Raw genomic sequence first — 18079 nt, 5'->3', positions numbered from 1 at the left:
ATATCTCTAAATAGAATCATAAAATCTAATCTGCTGGGGGCAGCTAGGTGGCACAGTGGATAGAGCACTGGCCCTGGAGTCCGGAGGACCCGAATTCAAATCCATCCCCAGACACTTGACACTTACTAGCTATTTGATCCTGGGCAAGTCACTTAACCCCATTACCTAGCCAAAAAAAAAGAAACCTAATCTGCTGGAAAGAGGATCAAGTTAATATAGTCCCCCAGACTGTTAAGAATTAGAAGGACCTTAGACGTTGTCTAGTTCAACTCCCTCATTTTACATAAAAGGAAATGAAGGCTCAAAAGGACTGATGCAAGTTGCCCTGATCATATAACTAGTGATGGAGGGGTAAAGGCAGATTTAGAACCCCAGCTATTTGTCCTCAAATAGCTTTCTTTCTATTACATCATGAAACCTGTTCACTCTAACACAAATAGTAAAATGAAAAGAGTTAAGATTAAACCTTACCCCCACCCCTAAAAATTTATTTTTCTATATCCCAGGTGCAGGCACAGAAAGATACAAGGATGGTCAACAAGTTCTGAAAATGCTGGGTAAGCCAATTTGCACAAGGAACAGTACAAGGTAAACCTGGAATGGTAGCTGGATCCAAACTGTAGAGGGTCTTGAATGAAGGCTAGGAGTTTGTAATTAATTCAGCAAGCAATAGGGAATTCCTAAAAGTACAGAACTGATATGAATGGAGCTATCTCTATTATGGGCAAGGTATTACGCAAAATTCTGGAGATAATGCCCATTCCCTTGCCCTCAAGGAAAGAAGAAACATAAGCATAAGATAACGAGGTGTTAGAATGAATAGTTCATCTTACTTCAGGCTCTCATCATCCCAGTGTCTAGAATACTGCAATGCCCTCATCAGTGGTCTTCTGGCCCCAAATCTCACCCTCACTACAAAGGTGTCAAAGTGATTTTCATTGAATGCAGATCTGACCATGTCGCCCCCTCCCCCTCACTCACTAAATTCCACTGATTTGCTCTTATCTCTGGGATCAAACATAAATTCCTCTGTTTTATTTTTAAAGCCCCTCACAACTACATGGCCCCAAATTACTTTTCTAGTCTCACTACTGCTGCTTTTCTTTCTTGCACATTACAATCTGGAAAACTGGCCTTCCTTGTTCATTATACACAGCTCTATGGTTCACATCTTTTAAGCAAAGTTTTTCCTGATCCCCACAACTGCTGATGGTGCCCTCCTTCACTTCCTTACATTTATTTTGTATTTATTCTGCAAATATAAATGTATGTACACTCTTTGAGAACAGAGATTATTTTGGTGCCTGTATCTGTATCCCTCTCACCTAACATAGTGCTGGATAATAGGCTGAAAACCTAGGACATGGTGAGTGATTAGTTGTCAAGGGATGAGGAAAATGAAGCCGATGATGATGGCTGAGATGTGGATCCTAGGTAACTAGAAGAATGGTGATTTTATAAATAGAAACAGTAGATTAGAAAGCAGGAGAGAAGGAAGATGAAGAATTAACTATTCTCCCTGCATCCCAGAGGGAGGCCACTATCTCCCAACTTTGGGGATTTTCACTGGCTGTCCCTCTGCCTGGAATTCTCTCATCTCTGCCTTTCAGCTTTCCTGCCTTTCTTCAAGTCTCAACTAAAATTCTACCTTCTGTAGGAACTTTTCCTCATTCCCCTTAATGCTAATGCCTTCCTTCCAATTTATCCTGCATATAGCTTGTTTGTACATAGTTGTTTGCCCATTATTTTCCCCATTGGACTGTGAGCTCCTTGAGAGCAAGGGCTGTCTTTTGCCTTTCTTTGTATCCTCAGGGCTTAGCACAGTGCTTGGCAAATAGCAGGTGCTTAATAAATGCTAGCTGACCGACAACAGCACCCACAAACATTGACTGACACTGTTGGTGACTCAAAGAGCTGAAGAGGTTGCTAGCCCCTTGCTCTAATATTTCCCTGTAAAGGTTGACCGATTAGCTAAAGCAGCTGAAGGTTTCTGAAACAGAAATGGAATGATCAGAGTAGTACATTAAGAGTAGTGGTGTCAAACTCAAATAGGAACAGGAGATATGAGAAATTAGACTCCTTATGGGCTGCAAACTGACTTAGAAAATGACATATTAACATTATCTATATTTTACTGTATTTTTATTGGTAAATATTTTCCAATTACATTTTAATCTGGTTAAGGAGTATTGTGGACCTTCTCTCTGACACCTCTGATTAAGAGGATTTATATGGGAAACAATGTAAAGGGTGTCCTGGAGCAGGCAGGGACCATAGGTGGGAAGACTAGTTTAAGAGTCTATTTTGCAATAGTTCAGGTGATAGGTGACTGGTGAAGACCTGAACTAGGGCAAGTGGCAATGGGAATGGAAAGAAAGAAATTGATTTAAGAGGTATTACAGAAGTGAAACCAACTACTCAAATATGGGGGAGAAGAAAGCCAAAAGGAGAGATCTTTCAGGTTTAGAGCCTAGGTAATTGAGAAGACAGTGGAATCTCCAGAAAGTTTAACTCCCATTTTAAGTCATAACTTACCACAATTCAATGCTCTGGTTCAACATCTCAGATATTTGAGTTTACCTCACCTTCAATTTCAAAAGCATTAATACTAGATACCTGCAGGAAGCTCTGTGGCATAAAAGATAGAAGGCTGGAAACCAGAAACTTATCTCAGACACACACTCTGTGACCCTGGGCAAGTCACTTACTCTTTCTCAGACTCAGCTGCTTCACCCGTAACACAGGGATGATAACACCTACTTCACAGAGTTGGTGAGAGAATCAAATGAATTCACACACGTAAAGTGCTTTGCAAACCTTAGCTATTGTTATTACAGTCAAATATAACTTACTCATTTCTGTTCATGCCTCATTCCCAAAATTAGAGTGGAAAGAAGTTACCAACACTGAAAAGAGGTACACTATTCTGCAGAAACCAAAACAAAGGAGGTGGAGCCAAGATGGCAGAGTTGTAGGAAGCAGTATAGGGAGCCCCAAGCCACCCCCACTCCCACCCGGCCCAAAACATTTTCCCAAACAGATCTATAAAACTAACCAGAACAAACAGTGACGGGCAAAGACAGATAAGACCCTGGGGACAGGTCTGGCCAGAAGCACGCCACACACAGAGCACTCCAGTGCCCTGGAGAGACTTCACTAGAGCAAGAGAAGGTCCCAGCACCCACCAAAGCACTGGGTGACTCTGGGTGAACTACTTAACCTTTGTTTATCTCAGTTTTCTCATCTGTAAAATCTGTAACTCCCAGAACTTGGCACAGTGACTAGCAAATAGTAAGGACTTAATAAACACTTGTTGAGTTAAAGACTTTACAATGAGCAAGTGATGGTTGTGTGAAAGGTCACTAACTTGTCGCTAATTCTTTCTATCTAGCCACCTTTATCTCTGTTCTTTGTTCCATGTTAAACTTATCCTCATCTGCCTCGGTTCTATATTTGGCATTTAAAGCCCTTAAGCAGTTTTTCAGAAGCTCAGAGGATCATTTGAAGTAAGGTTTGTTTAAAGAGACTGGAATAGTGATGGATTCCCCTGCCCTGGACATCTTCAAGCAGGGCTCCAATACCCACAAGCAGCCCATTCAGTCGACCCTGAGAGGTAGGTGCAATTATTATCCACCTTTTATGGGTGTAGCAGAGGGACCCTAGTCATGGTTCCAGGGCAGAGAAGAAGGCTCACAGACCAGAGTACAGGCCAAGACAGCAGTGACCACACTTCTCTTTGAATCATGCCACCTTGGAAGAACTGAGGGGTTGCAGACCCTGAGAACCAGCTCTGAAAAAAGCACCTGGCAGAAATGAAAGTCTCTCTTGGATAAGGGCAGGGGAAGATGAAGCAAGAGATGTCTGTTCTGCCTCCCTTGCAGCCATATACAACTATAACCCCTGGCCACATGTGGTCCCTCTCTCCACTTGGGGTGCCATATTCTTACATGCAAATGTTCTGTCCATAGGAATAGAATTTTTGGTTACTTATATTTTGGAGTTTGGGGGCTACTTTTTTCTAAAATATTGGACAATTTGCTTTTTGTCCTGTGCTATTTTCATTTATGTTTTCTTGCAAAATAGCTCTGAAAAAAGCAGGTTTAAAAAATAATAATGGTTTTTTCCCACTTAATAGTATTTGATTTTTTTCCAATTACATGTAAAGGTAGTTTTAAACATTCACTTTTATAAGATTTTGAGTTCCAAACTTTTTTCTCCCTGCCTCCCCAAGAGGGCAAGCAATCTGATATAGGCTATACATGTACAATCATATTAAACATGTTTATAATAATGGTTTTAAAGGAGTCCAACGATTCTCTGGACTAGCCCATTGTGTTTCAAATGGAGTTACCTGACTACCCTTTAAGTCCAAATCACCCTGGCTTTCTCTGGATGGCCAATAATAGCCCCAGCCCAAGTCTCTATGGCCCCCAGTTTAGGTTATGATGGCCTAAAATGAGTATAAATAGCAACTGTTCTCTGTTCTAGAAGAAGGTGGGACTTGTGCTGAGACCTGAAGCAAGACAGGGAAGCCAGGAGGCAGAAATGAGGGAAAGTGTTCTAGGCACGAGGGACAGTCAGAGAAAATGCTCAGAGCCCCAAATGCAAGAAGCCAGTGTCACTGGATGGCAGAATACGTAGAGAGAGTTGAAGAGGAGTAAAGTTTTTATATTTGACCCTGGAGCCACTGGAGTTTGAGTAGGGGATCAGACTTGTGCTTTAGGAAAATTAACGTGACAGCTGAGAGGAGTGAGGAGACTCATAGCTGGGAATGCAAAGTCTTTTATCCTCATCTTGTGTCTGTTTCTACAGCCTAATTCTTGGGCTCTGCGTCAAGCTCAGCAACAACTGGTTTATAAGAATATCCTAATTCCCTCAATACTCATATGATTCCTTTCTACCTAATGGATATTATAAGAATTATTCATTACTTCAAGTACTCTAAGTGTCTATATGAATGGCAGTCTTTGAATAAGGTATTATTAAACAGGCTAATTAGATGCAAGCTACCTTAAATAAAAAAAAAGGGAGGAAAGCCAGTTAAGAATTAAACTGGCTTTTAGCCAAGTTTTTTGGCCAACACTATTTCCTCTGAAGAAATTACTGCAATTGTTGCTAAGGAAAATGCTATCTGTGTTTTGAATCATATCAAAATCAACAAATATTTGTTAGCACCTTTTCAAGCACTGTAAGATACAAGTACCAAGAATGAAACAAGCCCTGTTTGCAATGAGTTTACATTCTAATGAAATAAGTACATATAAAAATACAAGCAGCATAATTATAAAGCTAAAACAAATGCATTCAAAGTGATTTCATACAAGGCTGTTTAGGCAGTAGGACACTAACAGCTTGGGGGGAGTGGCTGAATCAGGAAAAGTTTCATGCAGAAGATGGTGGATGTTGTGTACCTTAAATGAAAAGAGGATGCTATTAAGTAAAGGAGAGAGGGCAACTAGGTGGCACATTGGACAGAATGCCAGGGCTAGAGGCAAGAAGACATGAGCTCAAATACAGCCTCTGACACTTACTAGCTTTGTGACCCTGGGCAAGTCACTGAACCCTGTTTGCCTCAGTTTTCTCATCTGTAAAATGAGCTGCAGTAGAAAATGACAAAACCACTCCAGTATCTTTGCCAAGAAAACCCCAAATAGGGTCACAGAGTTGGACAAAACTGAAAAATAACCACACAATAAAAGAGAGAGACCATTCCAAGTATGGGGAGCAGCCAGTACCAAGGCAAAGAGATGGTATGGGAAGAAAAAAGAGAAAGTCCATTTGGCTGGGTTGCAGAATGTGGAAAGGGGAAGGCTGAAAAAAATAGGCTGGGGCCAGAGTGGACAGGGTTTTAGAACACAAGCAGAAGTTTATAAACTAAATGAAGGAGTTTCTATTTTATCCTTGAGGTGACAGGAAGTTGATTAAGAAGGGGAATCACAAAGATACGGCTACACTTAAGGAAGATCGCTCAGCGGCTGCCAAGTGTGGAGGATGAACTAGACTGGCGAGAGCCTGGAGGCCAGGAGGCCAATGAAGAAGCTGCCACAAGAAACTGGTGAGTGGTGACGGAAGCCTGAACTAATGTGACAGCTCTCCGAGTGGGAGAGGGAGGTCAGATATGAAAGATACTGCAAACGATGAAATGGCAAGATGTGGCAACGGATTAGACACGGGGGACGTGGAAGGAAGTTCAAGACAATGCAATGATTCCAACCTGGGACACTGAAAAGAAGTGGTTTCTCTGACAGAAAAAGGCATGTTTGGCAAAGGGGAGGATTTAGAGGGAAAGACAGAGGTCAGCTCTAGATCTGGCGCGTTTAAAATTTCTCTCAGACAGGGGCAGCTTGGTGACACGGTGATACCAGCCCTGGAGTCAGGAGGACCTGAGTTCAAATCTGGCCTCAGACACTGAACTGTGTGTGGCTCTGGGAAGGGAGGAAGGAAAGAGGGAGGGAAGAAAAGGAGGTAGGGAGGGACAGAGTGAAGGAAGAAGGGAGGGAGGGAAGAAAGGAAGGAAAAAAGGAAGATTTCTCTCAGACATTCAGTTTGAAAGCTGAGAAAGAACGGCACCTAAAACCTAATACTTACTGAGAAATAAATTTTAGTATTAGCTACAAAAAAGATCTTTTCTACATGGGCTAAGAGTCTCCACAAGTATGAATACAAACTAACAACTGATGAAATCTGAACTGTGCTCATTGTTTTAAGGTATCCTACCTAGCCTGCCACCTAAACTGAACTAGATTACAATATTCTATACTTGGTCACATTTTAATCAATCTCAACAGTTAATAAAACCACCAATTCCACCTGGCTGGCACCATAGCTTCTCTGACCAAGTTTGTATTTTTCTTATCATTTATTCTTCACCTAGCTTTCTCAATACTCCATCTACTGCTACAATGTTAGAAAAAATTAGGAAATACATAAATCCAAAATTGATTAAAACCTTAAAGAAAGCTTGTATTTCTCTCTAAAAATCTCTCAATATCCACTTAAGTGACATTTATGTCATTTTACACTTTTTCAAAGTGCCATCACAATCTTATTTGATACTCACAACATCCCTGTGAAGAGAAGAATTACTATCCCTGTTTTACACATGAGGACACTCAGAACTGAAGAGGCTGTTGACTACTGACTATGATAGAAGGAACAGGGAAGAAAAATGAATGAGGTTATAAGCAACTTTCCCAAGAGCCTCCTGCCAGTAAGAAAAATGAGTACCAATAAAACTCAAATATGCACAAGATTCCTGGTCTAGTGCCACACTGGTTACCTAAATATTTTAATCAGATAAAATTCAACTCCAAGGGACAGAAACAATATTTTCTCCATAAAGACTTCTACAGAATAAAAGTATTTTATAAATTTACTCTTTTACATAATATTCATGTTAACCACAAAGATCAGGCAGAAGAGAAAAAGTAGGGGAAAAGGCAAGGCCACATTTTCATGGGACAAAAGCAGAGGCTATACACAACTAACAAGAGTTACAGAAATATTATGAAACTGTCAGACGCTGAAATGTTTCTGGCTAGAAAATACCTGGGAACTACTGCACCAGACCTGCCTCTCAGCTACATGAATTCTGTTAAGATTTAAATACCATATGTTTTAATATCCAGGTTATTATTTTATGTTTATATACGATCTTTACTCCAAGTAAGTATCAAATTGTGCAAGCATCCTTTTTTCAGGCTATCTCCTGGGTGGGGGGGAATCTCTTAGAATGTATTACTCAGAATGTTAACACTACAGAAGAGTGCGTTAATTTGCAACTCCCCATGTCATCTGATTCTTACTCACAGTTTGGTCACTTACTGAATTGTGTAATGTCCTTTGCTACTGTTGATTTAAAATGCTGAGGGGAGTAAGACTGCCTTCTTGTTCTAAAAAAAATGTTTTTAATGGAAGTCAGGATACAAAAAGCAGGAATCAAAGCATCATAGACTAGCAGCAGGAGGGGGCTCAGAGGCCATCGAGACCATCCCCCTTATTTTACTGAAAAGGAAAAGGATGCCCAAGGTCACATAAGTAAATGAGAGATGGAGAGTCCGACCCCTGGTCCTGCCTCCCAAGCCAGGGCCTTTCCCACTGCACCCCGATGCCTCTCCTTTACTCCCAACCTGGGGGACAGAGTCACTGAGTTAGTCCAGAAAGTTTTCATATTCACCAAAGTAGATAATACAACTATGTGCTAGATGTAAGTTAATGACAACACAGTTTGCCTATTAAAATAACACTGTTCTTTATTTCACGTCTATCTACCTTGTTTCAAAGAGTAAGCCTTCTAAGAACTGTAACCGTGACCTGTGTTTTTTCTTGTTTGTTTTTTAAATGTGCTTCTCAGCCCTGGGTTACTTGGTGGCTTGACCTCTACACAGCCTTTGACACTGCTGCTCATTCACTCTCTCTTATTTGATACTCTCTTTTCTTTGGATTTTTGGGACACCACTTTCTCCTACTTATCTGACCACAACATCTTAAGTCTCCTTTGCTAGATGCTCATCCAAGTCATACCCACTAACTGTACGTATCCTCAGGCCTCTATCCTGGGCCCTCCTCAATTCTCCCTCTATCCTATTTCACTTGGTGATTTTGTCAATTCCCATGTGTTTATTGATTATTTCTATGTTAATGATATTTAAATGTACCTATCCTGCCCTAAACTCTCTGCTGACCTCCCATCTCATATCAGCAAAGGCCTTCTAGAAATCTCAAACTGGATGTCCAATAGACACCTTAAACACATCCAAAATGGAACTTACTATCTTTCTCCCTACCCCCTCCCCCTCTTCTCTATCATTCTACAGGGTGACATCATCCTCCTAGGCCTCAGGTTCACAACCTAGGAATTCTCACTCTCTCACCCTTCCATATCCAAGCCATTGCCAAGGCCTGTCGATTTCATCTCCACATATTACATGTCAACATCTCATACGCCCTTTCATCACTTTATACGACTATTGCAATGGCCTGCTGATGAGTCTCACTGTCAAGTCTTTCCTCACTCCAATCCATCCTCCATTCAGCCACTTAAGTGATCATCCTAAAGTACAGGTCTAATCATGTCACCCTCCTACTCAAACTCCAATGGCTCCCTATTGCCTCCAGGATCAAATACAAAATCCTGTATTTGGGGTTCAAAGCCTTTCCTAACTTTCCAGTCTTCTCACTTTCTTCACCACTAAGTATTCTTCAATCCAGTGACACTGGCTTCTCCTGGCTAGTCCACCAGTAAGATACTCCATCTCTCAGCTCCAGGTTGGAATGATCTTTTGCCTCATTTCTGTCTACTGGCCTCCCAGATTCCTTTCAGGTCCCAACTAAAATCCTTTATTTTACAGGAAACCTTTCCCAACCTTCTTAATTCTAGTGCCCTCCTTCTGTTAATTATTTCCTATTTATCCTGTATATAGGATATTTGTTTGCATGTTGTCTCTCCTTCTGAATATGTCTACAAGTCTGTTTCTGGTCAAGTACTTGGGTCTGGGAGGGTGGTGGTGGGGCCACTATTTTTCTAAATGCTCCACAGCTTTTTCTGCTCATTTTTCTGTTCATGGCTGATATGAATACGGCTGAAGTTGACAGAGTTAGACTGTAGATAAGGTTTGGTTTTTTTTTTTTAATTCAAATCCAGGTTTGAAGTCTCCTTTTCTATAAGGGACAGAAATTTTAACAGAAAAAGGAAAATCAAAGTTTTTTGAAAAAAAGAAGAGTGACATGGGGGACAGAACACAGGATTGAGCCTGAATGATCTGGTTTCAAATCCCATTTCAATATCAGCTATCTATGTGGTCTCAGAAAAGTCACTTTCTATACCTCAGTTCCTTCACCTACAAGATGAGGGTATTGGACTCCATGGTCTCTAAGTTCCTTCTAGCTCTAAATCCACGATATTATCAAAAAATCTTCCAAACAGCACAAAGACTAAAATAAAAAGGCTAAAAAACTGTGAACATCCAATTACATTTTACTAACCATCACCAGAAACTGTAAGGGGGTGATTAGGATAGGAAGGAGATAAAAGGAATTTTCTTCTTATGGAAGGGTTAAGTCTTGGTTTTGTCCATTGTAGGAGGCAAAATGACATCAGAAAAATATTTTACCAATTCCCTTTAGGCATAATCCATTTAGCAATTTCTAACCCAACTACACACTTTGACCCTCAAGTCCTGTGACTTTTTTGCATGAATCATTTTTGTACACAGTTGTTACACTTTGGTTCTGGGAAAAGCCAGGGTTACTTACCTCTGCCTCTGCTGTTAATAGTATCTTACGTGTCAGATGCTGTTCAGGGTCAAATTGACCTAAAGAGGAAAAATCCAAGACTTTATTTTTTTAAAAAATTTTTCATCTTTTATTTTTTCCCCCAATTACATGTAAAAATATATTTTAACATTCATTTTTTAAAATTTTGTGTTCCAAATTCTCTCCCTTCCTTCCCCCCGACTTGAGAAAGCAAGCAATTTAATACAGGTTACAAATGTACAGTTATGCAAAACATATTTCCATATTAGTCACATTGTGAAAGAAAACACAAACTCCCTCCAATAAAAACACCAAGAAAAATAAAGTTAAAAAAGTAAGCTTTGATCTACACTCAGACTCCATGGGTTTTAATTGTCTTAGACTACTGTATTGTTACAAGCTATGTCATTCACAGTTGATCATCCTTACAATATTGCTGTCACTACATACAATGTTCTCCTGGTTCTGCTCACTTCACTTTGTAGTTTTCCCAGGTTTTCTGAAACCATCCTGCTGGTTACTTCGTATAGCACAATAGTATTCTGTCACAATCACGTACCATAACTTGTTCAGCTATTTCCCAACTGATAGACATCCCCTCAATTTCCAATTCTTTACCACTACAGAAAGAGCTGTTATAAATATTTTTTTACATAGAGTCCCTTCCCCCTTTTTTGGATCTCTTTGGGATACAGACCACTGGTGGTATTGCTGCATCAAAGGGTATGCACAGTTTTATAGCCCTTTGGGCATAGTTCCAAATTGTTCTCCAGAATGGCTGGATCAGTTCACAACTCCACCAACAGTGCACTAGTGTCCCAATATTCTCACATCCCCTCCAATATTTGTCATTTTCCTTTTCTGTCATATTAGCCAATCTGATAGGTACGAGCTAGTATCTCAGAGTTGTTCTAAAATCCAAGACTTTAGAGTGATTTTTAATTACCAGATTTTTAATAGTTATCTGTCATATCTAGGAAAATAAAAATTATAAGTGTCACCCGTGAAAGTGCTTTGACAAAGGGGGCTACACAAAACAAGGCTATTATTGTTTTTATTTAAATCTTAAAGTAGACAATCATTAACAGCAGAATAAACATAACCGCATAAAACTCTCAATACCATCCACATACTTTTTTAAAACGTGAGGAAAGTTATTTTACAACAGGTAGTATGAACTGCAGATTATAGGCTAATGGAAATGGCCTTGGGACTTCAACAAGATCAACTGTTAAACTAATAAAACTTCCTGAAGCATTTCCTACCCTGCTCCTCCCCACCCCCCCAAAGAAAACATAGGACAAACCAAAAAACCTCTGTTCAATGACAACAGCAAAGTCCTATATAGCCTGTGAGGCTCCCTTCTCAGTATTTCAATCTAACTTTTTAGTTGAACATTGTGTTGCTTCTAATACTGACATATTATATTCCCTGTTTCCAAGGGATATGGAAATTGAAATTAAATTATTCAACAAATTGGGCTGGGTCTGGAAGGTGGGAAAGAGACAGAATGCTACATTCAGTAATCCTGACATTAAAAAAACCAAAACCTTTTCTATTTCCCTTTGCCCTTTCATCAGTACATTTACAAATTATTTATAAATGCACAGAAAGGCAGACAGAGGCTACTGCTTTTATAGAAAGATATCATTGATCAATTTTACAAAATGAAACTCAGTCAATGTCATCAAAATAGCTTGTCAAATTTCATAAAGGTAAGTAGTACATTTCCCCCATTCTTCTCCTGGCCCTGTTTTCTAATTCCTCTGGACTTCAAAAACATATCCCTAGGTAGCTTCATTCCCCCTAGGTCCCCATCTCCCCATTACTACCCTGTGTGTGGTCTGAACCATTTTTTTTCCCCTTGTATTTGTATCCCCAGCACTTAGCACAGTGCCTGCCCCATGGTATGTGTATAATAATGCTTGTTTCTTCCTTCCTCCAACTGGAAATAGGCCCCTAAATCCAATGTTTCATTCACTATGATCATGTCAGAGTGGATATTACACAAATGTAATTTTTTTTTTTTGCCTTTTTTTGGGTGAGGCAATTGGGGTTAAGTGACTTGCCCAGGGTCACACAGCTAGTAAGTGTCAAGTGTCTGAGGTCAAATTTGAACTCAGGTCCTCCTGACTCCAAGGCTGGAGCTCTATCCACTGTACCACCTAGATGCCCCACAAATGTAATTTAGATAAGGAAGTATGTTCCCCGAACTAATTCAGCTACTCAAGCCAAAGTGCTTTATTATTTTGCTTTAGATTTAAAAAAAAATCCCATCACTCTCAACTATAAGAGCTGTCAGGCAGTATGGGACTCCTGGTCACTCTCCATCTGGAAGCAAAAAGTTTTAGGAAGACAACAACGAAAGTTACACAACTATGCCCGAAGAGAATTTTAACCTAAAAATTAAAATGATCCGAGTTCTGGATGTTGATTAAAAATAAGACATTAAAGTCACAAGCGCAAAATAAAAAGTCAAACTCAATTTTTCACCTTGGAAAAAACTAATCTTACATGATTCAGGGGAAAAACATTTTCCTTTCTTGCTATCTGAATTTTTTGCAAGCCTATGAAGCTAAACATAAATGCCCGGAGATAACATCCAACACTTTAAAAGAGCTATGTGCACGCTTAACTCATAAGTCAACCCAAGGCTTCAAAACACAGTCCACCCTGAAACAGTGATAAGGCAGGTTCTGAAGGTTGTGCCATCTTTGGTCTAACTGCCTGGACCAGATATCACTGCCTGAGAACATTAGAATTTAGTTTGTTATTTTCTAACTAAAATACAGTGCTACCACAATAAATAATCTCTGAATAAGGATACTGAAGACTTTCAGTAAGCCTTTTCCTAGTAATCTAATTCCTAAGAGGTTTAGTTTTTAAGCCACCTGTGTCACCAGTATAATAGTTCTCTACACTAAGAAAAATGATCCATGACGTGTCAACTATCTGACACTGCTAGAAAATGTAGTGGTCAAAATGCATCAATTTTTTAGTTAATTGAAGCTTTCTTTTCTTTGAACTCTTTATTTTAAAATTTTCTAATGGAAATGTTTGCTGATATAATACACAAAATATATTTAATAGCATTTAAATTAACTTTAATTACATTATTATTAACTATTTGGCTAAACACACACACACATTCTCATATTCTCTCTTTCAGCAGAGAGCTATACTTTTCCAAATGGTCTTTCTTATTCTTCCTTTCTTGTCTGCTCTAAAAACATATATCATCTCTCTCCAACACTCCAAACCATCTATCACTCAGTGAGTCTGCTATAACCAAGGGAAGAACTGAAAGTTACCAAGAGAAAAACAAATAGTAAAGCTTGTTTAAATCATTAGACTTTAATTTCATAGAAAGTACTAAATCAACAGTCTAAGCCTGACTCCCTTCCTCCACCTCCAACCCTCCCAGTTAACAAGAATAAAATTCTGTGTTCCACATGGTCAAGGATGCCAGAAATCTTACCACTGGATAAATGGGTGCATTAGCATAATACAAAAGATTTTATAATTTAAAAGTATCTTATGAAATCACATGGCCTAGCCTCACTTCTTTCCTTCTGGTAAAGTATTACTATTTTCATTCTAACGATGAGAATTTTTAAAAATAAAATACTTATATACATGTGTTATATAATTTCACACTTAGATGGATACAGATATTTAAGGATTACATACTAGAAGCCACAGTTCTTTACTACCTGGATTTTGATACACCCCAGGCAAAACCAAGTTCCCCAAAATATAACCAAGTGTAAAAAAAAATATATATATACCCAACATTCTGCCCTCACAAACCCATGCTGTAACAAATTATCACTACAGCTTGACGAAATACAGTCACATAATTTTACAGTCAGAAAAGACTTTACCAATAATTTTACAGAGGAGTGACCAAGACCATAAAGTAAGTTAAGAGCCCATGGTTACATAGCCTATTAAGAAAGACAAGGTTAGAACCCATGTCTCCTGACTAATTGCAGTGCTCTGGATTAAAAAAAGGCAAGAAAAAAAGTTTTTTGCCCTTAGATACTTAAGTGAGTTCCTCTTTCAATAATAAGAAGAGTTAGCATTTATGTAGCACTTTAAGGTTTGTAAAGAGCTTTACAATTAGCTCATTTTATCACAATAACCCTGGGAGGCAGGTGCTATTATTAACTCCATTTTACCGATGAAGAAACTGAGGCAGGTGTGGCTAAGTGATTTGACCAGGATAACACAGCTAGTAACTGAGGCCAGATCTGTAATCAAGTCTTCTTGATTCTGGGTCCAATGTGTTATCCACTGTACCACTTAACTGAAAAAAATTATCTAAGTGAAATATAGAATAATGCATATTTTCAAGTCAAGACATTGTCATCACAAGATCTTTACCTTCCAACTCCTCTTCTACTTAACCTTATTTCTCTATTCCCACACACCAAAATAAAAACTGTCCTATTTTCTGTTTAGATTCTTGCATTTTAAGCCCTTGCTATTCCAATCTGATCTCATTTTCTACTACCCTATCTCTACCAATTGCCTTAATTTTATGTCCATGTAGAATACTAAGCTCCACCCCCTTCACTGAAATGCAAATCCCATAAATAAAGAATAAGCCTACTTTGATGTTTTGCCACTCCCAAAACATTTTTTTTCAAGTTTCTGTAAATAAGTTTGCCACGACATATTTAGGCTACCAGCTATTAAACCCCACTAAAGTCCAAAACACTTTTCTACTGATGCTCTTCATCTGTCTATCTTAATTGCATCAGAATCTTTCCAATTCTACTGTCATTGACACCCGTGTTATCCAGGTTTCTCATGGCAGGAAGGCCTCCTCTCCTAAGCAGATCTCTAATTTTGGCCAATGGGGTTCTCAACAATGATTATACTAGTCCTGTGCCTGTCATTAGGCAAGGTATTGCTGTCTGATCTACTGAACTCTTCCTTTTCACATTCACATTTTCTCCATAAAATTCAGAGAAACTACTCTCATTTTTTTACTTTTCTCTCTAAGGCACTGGTGATTTATTTCCCATTAAGCTAAAAGGATTGCATTTGTAATCCCTGTCTTAGTATCATCCCAAAAAGAGGTTTTTGATGTATACATGACATTCTGACATGACTCCACGAAAAAAAGTCTAATGGAGGTAACTTAGGTAACCAAGGTACAAGCGGACCTCTTCTACCAATACTCTTGTCAAAGAGTCATCCAAATCTGTCACATACTCAATACATAATGACAAGGTGCTCTGTCTTGTTAAACATTTTTAAAAATGTATTATTCAAAATTCACAAAATTAAAAAAGTATAAAAAATTTAAACTTTTAAATGTTTTTAAAAGCTTATAGCACTTATACTTCCAAGTATTATTGAATTACTAAAGCTTAAATCCCCGCTAAGGGATACATTGTATATTAGCACTACTGTAGCTCATGAATATATAATTTATAAATATATATATTATATATATATGTATATATATTATATATATATTTTATATATAATATATATATATATGTATCATGGATGCTTTCTCAACCTTTTTTTTTTTTTTTTTAAATAGATGGTTTGTACAACCAATCTGGTCTGGAGACCACTACTCTAGAAGTCATTGACCTAACACTGACTCCTAAACCTACCCTAATTTTTGGAACCATTTCTTCTTCTAAACATGTGTATACATGTGTATATGTACACACACATATATACACACAGTAGGCACTTACTAAATGCTTGTTCTCTTCTCTACACCCTTCCCTTTCAACAGATGAAATCATAACTAAGGTAAAACAAGAAATTATTAGCTGCTCTGTTGTCAGTTTGTGAGGAGAAGAGGTGTGGGGGGAGGTAGAATGATAGAAAAGAAAAATGAAGACAGTCTTCTTTCTTTCTAGGTAGTCTAGAGAATAGTCTCATGACATCATTATCTCTGCCTCCAATGATCTTCACCCAAATGTTCTCTATCATGCCTTCTACTCCCTCCCTGGATTTCCTCATATACCATGCCACTCTCTCCCCACACCAGCCTGCTTTGACTCAAGTAGTTTCTTTCATATAAGGTATAGCTTTCCAGATCTAAAGTCCAATCATGTTTTCATCACACCAAGTGTCACTAATACCCACGAAGTCAAATTTATATCTATATTGAATAATGCAGATTTCCAGTACCTACACAGAAACAAACAAATGTTATTAGAATAAGTCAGTACACATGGATAGGGACATTTATTTTGGCAGGAATCAGTTCTACCATTTTAAGAGAAGGTTTTTTTGGGCAAATATTTTACAATTCAGCCTTTTTTAAAAATATTTTTTCATTTAATTTAAAATGTAAAAATTTAAAATGTAAAAATAATTTAACATTCGTTTTTTAAATGTTGAGTTCTAAATTCTCTCCTTCCCTCCTAAGGCAAGCAATTTGATATGTTTTACATGTGCAGTCATGCAAAATATATTTTCATATCAGTCATGTTGTGAAAGAAAACTCAGACCCAAAAAAAAGTTAAAAAAAAAATATATGCTTTGATCTGCATTCAGACTCCATCAGTTCTTTCTCTGGAAGTGGAAAGGATTTTTCATCAAGTCCTTTGGAATTGTCTTGGATCATTGTATTGCTGAGAAGAGCTAAGTCATTTACAGCTGATCATCGTACAATATTGCTGTTATTGTATATAATGTTCTCCTCGCTTCTCTTTGCATCAGTTCATGTAAGTCCAAGTTTTTTTCTGAAAGCATCCTAGTTCATCATTTCTTATAGCATAATAGTATTGTATCACGAGGTAAGATAGATTTCTATACCCAAATGAATGTGTTATTCCCTTTTTGAGCCAATTCCAATGAGAGTAAGGTTCAAGCATTATCCTACCTCCCATTTTCTCCTCTACTGTAAAAGTTCTTTTGTACCTCTTTTTTGAGATGATTTACCCCATTCTACCCAATGCTCCCTCTTTCTCACCCCTTAATTTTTTTTTTATATGTCATCCCATCAAAGTCAACTCAAAACCTAGGCCTTCTGTCTATACTCCTAACAGTAATGATAAATGTACTTAATACTGATAAAGTACTTAAGAGTTACACATATCTTCCCACCTAGGAAAGTAAACAGTTTAACCTTGTTGATGATTTCTTTCCTGGTTATCTTTTTAGGCTTCTCTTGAGTTGTGTATTTGAAAGTCAAATTTTCTATTCAGCTTTGGTCTCTTCATCAGGAATGACTGAAAGTCCTCTTTTTCATTGAATGTCCTTTTTTCTTCCCCCCATGAAGGATTATACTCAGTTTTGCTGGGTAAGTGATTTTTGATGGTAATTCTAGCTCCCCCCCATCATCATATTCCAAGCCCTCCAATCCATTAATGTAGAAGATGATAAAACTTGTGTTATCCTAACTGTGGCTTTTGATGTATGAATTGTTTCATTCTGGATGTCTGCAGTATTTTCTCCTTGACCTGAGAATGTGGCTGTAATTGGTGTAATATTCCTGGGAATTTTCATTTTGGGATCTCTTTCAGGAGGTGATGGGTGGGTTCTTTCAATTTCCATTTTACCCTCTGGTTCTAGGATATCAAGGCATTTTTCCTTGACAATTTCTTGAAATATGATGTCTAAGCTTTTTTTTTTTAATCATGGTTTTCAGGTAGTCTAATAATTCTTAAGTGATCTCTCCTCAATCTGTTTTACAGATTAGTTGTTTTTCTAATGAGACATTTCACACTTTCTTTTATTTTTCCATTCATTTGATTTTGTTTTGTTTCTTGATGTCTCATGGAGTCATTAGCTTCCACTTGACCAATTCTAATTTTTAAGGGATTATTTTCTTTAATGAGCTTTT

At 38.1% G+C, this 18079-nt stretch overlaps 1 protein-coding gene across 2 annotated transcripts in view; it reads right to left on the bottom strand.

Moving 5' to 3' along the window:
* The window catches only part of SOAT1 (sterol O-acyltransferase 1), a 70742-nt gene that overhangs the window by 27692 nt on the left and 24971 nt on the right, over positions 1-18079 (bottom strand). For both annotated transcript variants that reach the window (XM_027868439.1, XM_027868441.1), the window contains exon 3: positions 10255-10313. In XM_027868439.1, coding sequence (XP_027724240.1) covers positions 10255-10313 — 59 coding nt within the window. The remainder of the gene's footprint in view (positions 1-10254; positions 10314-18079) is intronic.

The sequence above is a fragment of the Vombatus ursinus genome, unplaced genomic scaffold (assembly GCF_900497805.2).
Source record: "Vombatus ursinus unplaced genomic scaffold, bare-nosed wombat genome assembly UNPS02014789.1, whole genome shotgun sequence".
NCBI lineage: Eukaryota > Metazoa > Chordata > Mammalia > Diprotodontia > Vombatidae > Vombatus > Vombatus ursinus.
This window is presented reverse-complemented; position numbering and strand designations above follow the sequence as displayed.